This window comes from Vidua chalybeata, chromosome 7 (assembly GCF_026979565.1).
Source record: "Vidua chalybeata isolate OUT-0048 chromosome 7, bVidCha1 merged haplotype, whole genome shotgun sequence".
NCBI lineage: Eukaryota > Metazoa > Chordata > Aves > Passeriformes > Viduidae > Vidua > Vidua chalybeata.
The window spans coordinates 17,120,201-17,126,200 of NC_071536.1; the positions used below are offsets into that span (position 1 = coordinate 17,120,201).

At 46.0% G+C, this 6,000-nt stretch overlaps 1 protein-coding gene across 2 annotated transcripts in view; it reads right to left on the minus strand.

Annotated features, from left to right (window-relative positions):
- Positions 1-918, minus strand: part of MTX2 (metaxin 2) — a 29,203-nt gene extending 28,285 nt beyond the window's left edge. The window contains exon 1 of one of the 2 annotated variants that reach the window (XM_053948312.1): positions 813-918. In XM_053948312.1, the coding sequence (XP_053804287.1) occupies positions 813-852 (40 nt within the window). In that variant the 5' untranslated portion in view covers positions 853-918. The remainder of the gene's footprint in view (positions 1-812) is intronic. The other variant, XM_053948314.1, reaches the window with a different exon arrangement.
- Positions 919-6,000: the final 5,082 nt, after the last annotated feature.

Genomic DNA, 6,000 nt, shown 5'->3' on the forward strand with positions numbered 1-6,000 from the left:
AGACAAAACTCTAGCATCCTCCTCAACAGGTCAGTATTAATCAACATGCTGCTTAGCAGCAAAAATTCCAGAACAGGGAATAAGAAGAAAGGAGAAATTGACCAAGGCACTTATTTTAAGCATGCAACACATTAACTGGGTTTTGAACTTCCTAGCCAGGCACTATCTAAAGGTTCACGTTTTGGTTTTCTCCTTAAGAGCATACTATTACAATTTTTTGCTAAATAGCTCCACAGTGACACACACTCTTCTGTTTTATCTCAAGGTCACGTCCAGCGCAGACGGCGCCGCTGCAGCGGCTCCCGGGAGCACGGACAGGTAGCAAAGGTCCCGTCACACGCCGGAGCCTCCCCGCGGGACACAGGGGACACAGCGCGCACCCGCGGGGCGCGGGCACGGCACGACGCCGCACCGAGCTCTCCCACGCAGCGGGGCTCAACGCCAGCTGCCAGAATTATAAACGTGACGCGGTTTTTTGAACCACTGAAGAAAATTAATCCGTTTCAAAGAAGTTGTTATGAAAGTAAAGTAACGATACGACCCCGGCACAGCCGCGGTTAGGGAGCCCATAGAGCGGCTGTGCTCGCTGGGGAGCCGTGCGGAGGGACCTGTCCCCGTCCTCCGGGACCGGGCTCGGTACGGCACCGCGGCCGCCCCCAGCCTGCCACAGCCCCCTCCCCGCGGCCCCATCCCGAGGGGTCACCCCGGGGATTGAGGCCGCGGGAGTTCGGCGCCGCCGCCGCCCTCTACCCCGCGGCTCGGAGCGCGGCGCCCGGCACGGCCCCGGCGTCCCGCCCGCCCCCGCCCCTCACCGGCCAGCTGAGTCACGAAGGCCTCGGCCACCAGCGACATGTCGCGGAGGGCGGGCGGGCCGAGGGCACGCACAGGAACTGGGCGCCGCGCCGCCGGCGGGGCAGCGACTGCATCCGGGGCCGGGGCGGGGCCCCGCGGCTCCCCCGCCCGCGGGGCGCTGCGCCGGGGCCTGCCGGCCGTGGGCGCCGAGCGGTGCCGGCGGAGCGGCAGGGATGCTCCGAGGGGAATTTCCGAGCACCCCGGCCTGGGAGCGACAGCCACTCCCCTCTGTTATCCCAGCCCAGGGCAAACCCCCGGGAACTCCCAGCGGAGCACCGGCTGCTCAGCCTCTGCCCCCTTAGCTTGGAAATAGGGACACAAGGGAGCGGAACTCCGAAGTGCTTCCCGAAGCGTCTCGGGGACGATAGGTTAGAACTAAAGGTTAGAACAGCTGCCTTTTCTTCGTCCCAGGTTGGGAGTCTTAATTCCAGAAGACAAGCTATGCTTTTTGGAACGTATACCTAGCCTTTAAGCAACCATAAATTTCTTGGTCTTAATTCAATAATATAAAGCCTACCTAAGTGTTGGAAAATGCTATAAAATTACATACTCAGTATGTTGATTGCAGAGAAGATAAAGGATATGTGAATTACTTCTTTCTTTATCTTGCAATCCCTTTTGATCCTTATTTCTTTAGCCACACTTTAATAAGAATTAGTATATCTCATTTTATCAAGTATGACTCACTCTACTGTGAAGGACAGATAGCACAACATTTCAGTCTTGTAAAATCTTAAATATTTTATGTACAGAGGACATGGGATATAAACATGTATTATTGTTTGTAAAGTATGTGAAAGTCCTCTGGTGACACTTACTATTGAATCATTCTTCACATGAATATATTGAATATATTCTTCACATGATAGTGGAAGCATGCTATTAGAATAGTAGCAGAAGCAGAAGAGCCAGTAGATACATTGGAACAATGGACTGAGGACTTAAAACAGTGAAGTTTAAGAAAACTGAATATTTTTAAATGCTGATGAAAGCTTAATTTCTAATTACAGCTGTAAGTTGAATAGCATTGAAACTACAGAAATTCTGAGCAGTCTTGAGAAGCTGAGTGGCTTTGCATTAAGAGATTGCAAAAGTCTAAATTAAGCTGGTTTGTGCTGTTTGAGTCCTTTCATCATCAGTAGTACTTAGAAGGCTAAAAACACAAGCCATGGGGCAAAAGGCTGAGCATGAACTAGGAATAAGCTAGGCCAAATCCATATATTAGCAGCCAATTAAAAAAATAATGTTTCTTTGTAGAGCTCAGTTTGATACAAAGATGTCATCTGCAGAAATGGAGGCAGATGATGCAAAATAAATCAGGGAACAAAAATCAGGAAGTAATCTAGCAAGTATGAACAAATAAATATCAACAGAAATCTGCTACCAAATCCAAACAATTAGTCAAAACAGGAGGAAAACTGAGTGGTGCTCAGGCCATGCCTCCAACACAGACGTGTTCTACCAGGCTTCTGTCTCTGGGACGGGAGATTGGGGCAATAGTTTTGTTTCTGCATTCCCAGTCCTCCTCCCTGCTCCCACTGAAAGGACTGTTTTAGCAGAGCATGTTGTAGGAAATCCTCCAGGGTCAACAGATGGGAGCAATGAAACTGACTGCATCCCCACCTTCAACTTTATTCAATATGCCTCTCTCCTTCAGCTTTTCAAGGAAATGCATCAGTCTCATGAGCCTGGCTTCCTGCAGGATCTGCATGTGAATTGTTTCTTCAGATGGCCTCACCATTAACAAACTTCTTTTTGCTAATTCTTGCTCCATGCCATGGCAAGCTCCCTAGCTGCCGTAGATTTCAAAGGCTTCACAGCAGATCTCAAGGTGCTGGTCCCTCTGATTTCAGTGCAGAGAAGGATGGGTTTTCAAGGGAAACTGAAAGCAGAATTACACTGTCCCTTGGGCTTTGCATTTCAGAAGGTCAGCCCTCAATGAGGGGTGCTTACACAGGCACACCAAAAAGATGGAGTTCAGTTTTCTTGTAGCCCATCTTTCCACTGGGCTGCCTTTACCCTGTAAGATATTAGTTGCTAGGGTTAAACTGACTGCAGGTGAAACAGGATTAGGACACATATACACATACATTACATTTTAAATAGTATGGAATTTGAATAGGATTCATATTCTGCCTAGGAAAAAGCAACTGTTCTTATTAGTTCCCTTAATATTATTTAGACAACTTTTAACATCTCTTTGTTAATATTTTACAAAATGTATGGCTAACAATAGTGCATACCTTTATCTGCAGAATGAGTTCTTTGCAGATACAGTTGTTAGGAATACTTTACAAAAGGAATTGTGAGATGACAACAAAAAGACTTTTCTTGTGCATTTTTCCAAGCTGTTTGCTTTGTAACACTATTGTTGGCCATTCAAATTGCAGTCGAGCTAGCCATATGGATGACAGTAGAGAAGATTAAACAAACCACCAGAAAATTAAGGCATTTAAATTAGTTTCTCAAAAACTCAGAACGCTGCTAGGTTCATGTGCAGTTCTCAAGTTCATGAAGCACATTATGGGCTAAGTCAAATTTAAGGTGGATACAAGAGTATTGTATCAGTCCAACACTGATTGCAAAAATTCCTCTTCAGAAAACTGTTGAGGTGGTAGGGGACACTGCGTTGATCTGTGTTGCAGAATAACCTTTCTTCATCCCAAGACAGCAAGCTCGGGGCACATGCTGCTCAGCAGACCTCATCAGAGCACTTTCTCAGTGCACAGCTGGGGACGTCTGCCCAAAACACTGCTCCGCATTTCCACGGTCTCTAACAAGTTAGGCCTTTCCAAGACACAGGAGGAATGCTGACAGTCACAGATTCAATTAGCAATGGTTCTGTCAAAGAGAACTGTGCAGAAATTTTGCACATGGGTGAAGTGTCTGAAGACTACTTGTGTGGTACAGCTGGAGTTTTGAGAAAAGGCCAAGAAGTAGAGAGCCATGGGGGAAAAAAACAGCACTGAAATGCCTTTTCCTTGCCTGGCCCACAGTCAGCTGCCCCTTTCGTGCAACTTAGGGCATCCTGGGGGCTGCTCAGCATTATGGTGCCTGTCAGTGTCTTTAAAGAGCTATTATGGCTGCTGGAAATCTCTACAATGACGGAAGACTTGAGTAAGTCCTTCCCTGCCAACACATCCAGTGCCAGGCAGCAGCAGGAGGGTGTTTTTAGCATGACTTCATGCCAGAGGTTCTCTGTACACTAAACACTCTGGCAAAGTACACAGACCAACAGAAACAGATTAATCTGGACTAGCATGATCAAATGGATCTAACAGGGCATTTGGTATACTTTCAAGGCAAGTGTTTGCCTATCAGCCATTTCATGCAATCCACTGTTCAGTATGAGGAATGGTGCCAAAACTACTCAAGCATGAGCCAAGTTGCAATTTTTTCAGTTACACACACGGTCCTGTGAGTTTACTAAAGAGATACCGTTATATGGAACCTGAATTCAAAATTGAGGCCAAACTCAACTCTGTAGCTCCAATGCACTTCCTTGGAAAGTTGGTGTATATGTTTTGTGGTAGTGTCCCTGGTGGACTAAGAAATAAATTTGGGTTTATGAAAGTTCAGGTGTACCTTACAATCGATTTTCATACTAAAATGAATTGCATGCTGCTGACAGTATTCTCTTATTTTCATAATCAGGCTCAAAAGGGTTTAATTGTTGTGTAAACAAGATAAGGTATGATTTCTAGGAACATATGTCTATAAAAATGCAATAGTCAGAGTATTAACATTAATCACTTCACACTTAAGAAAGATACTGCATTCTTAATTGACAAATGAAAAAATGCTGATGCATTTTCCAGCAACTTACATGAAGACAAAAAGGGTTTATTAGAGTTTTAAGAGATACAAGAATAGCATTTCTGAAAGCAAACAGGGAGTCACAAACTGTATCAATGCCATTAGATTAATCATTTTCTTCTCCTTTTCTCACCTCCTGCATTCTTTTATTCAGCAGGGTGAGATTTTCAGGGGTGCCAGGCCTACTTTAGCCCATCTGTCATCCCTGCAGCTGCACTGAGCGGACATCAAAGCAGCTGTGCAGAAACCCAAACTTCACTATTTTATTCACTGAAGGTGTTACCAGCCCCCAGGCTCTTGCATATCCCTGTCATTCCCAGCAGCTGCTGAAGAATCTTGCTCTGTGCTCTGAAATAGCTAAGATGTTGAAGTCAGACCTTGATCTTCCCAGCTTTACCTGTGCTTTCTCAGAAGAGCTCTGCAGGTGGGTAGGACATAGCCTCTACAGCCCATCCCAGTGCTCTCAGCCCAGGGCATCAAGCACTTCCACAGGCACAGGGACATCAGCTCATAGGTCAGAGTCTAAATAAGGAGGAGCCATGGCTAGGCAAAGAGGACAATGACCTGGACTGAGCTCTGAATCGATCCACTGGGCCACTGGAGCAGAGGCTGTCGCAGCTGGAGCCCAAGACCACGACAGTGTCTCAGCTGCCCATGGAGCTTATTTCTCCATGCAAGTGGTGGATTTAGAGCAACAGGTTTCATGCAGCTTATACTTTATGGGATCCGGATTTGGCTTTTAAACAAAATCTCAGATCAGAGGGACCTGCAAGCAGGAGCTTCCAGAAGGGAGACAACAGGTTTGTCCTGGTTTCCCTGCCTGTGCTACTGCAGAGTCCACCCTGCCTTCCTCTACTCTTCCTGCCAAACTCTGCCTTTGGTTTCCTTGGACCCAACCTGTGTTAACAGGCTGCTTCCATACTTGTCTCTTTTTTAATCCCCAGTTGACCAGACGCCAACAAGTCTTTTTTTTGAAGCATGGATCTGACCTGCATTGTCAAATAGCACAAATGTCAAAGCAGCAATCATGACTCCAGCTCACAGTAGCAATGTCTGTAAAGGTTCATCCTGATATTTGTATAGCTCATACTGTAGTAAAATCCAGATCCATCTTGTTAATGAAAATAAGAATAATGATTCACAGTTTGACTGTAGGCACTGGTTAGGCAAGTCTTCTCAAACTCTACAGATGTTATCTGGAAAATTAAGGAGCTGCAATTGAATTCAGTTTCTGGAACTGCATGGTAAATACTGAAGAGGTTTATTAATTCATCAAAGCTCCTTGTGAGAGGGTCTAAATCCTTTTCTGGAGGCCAGCATAGAAAGAAAGTA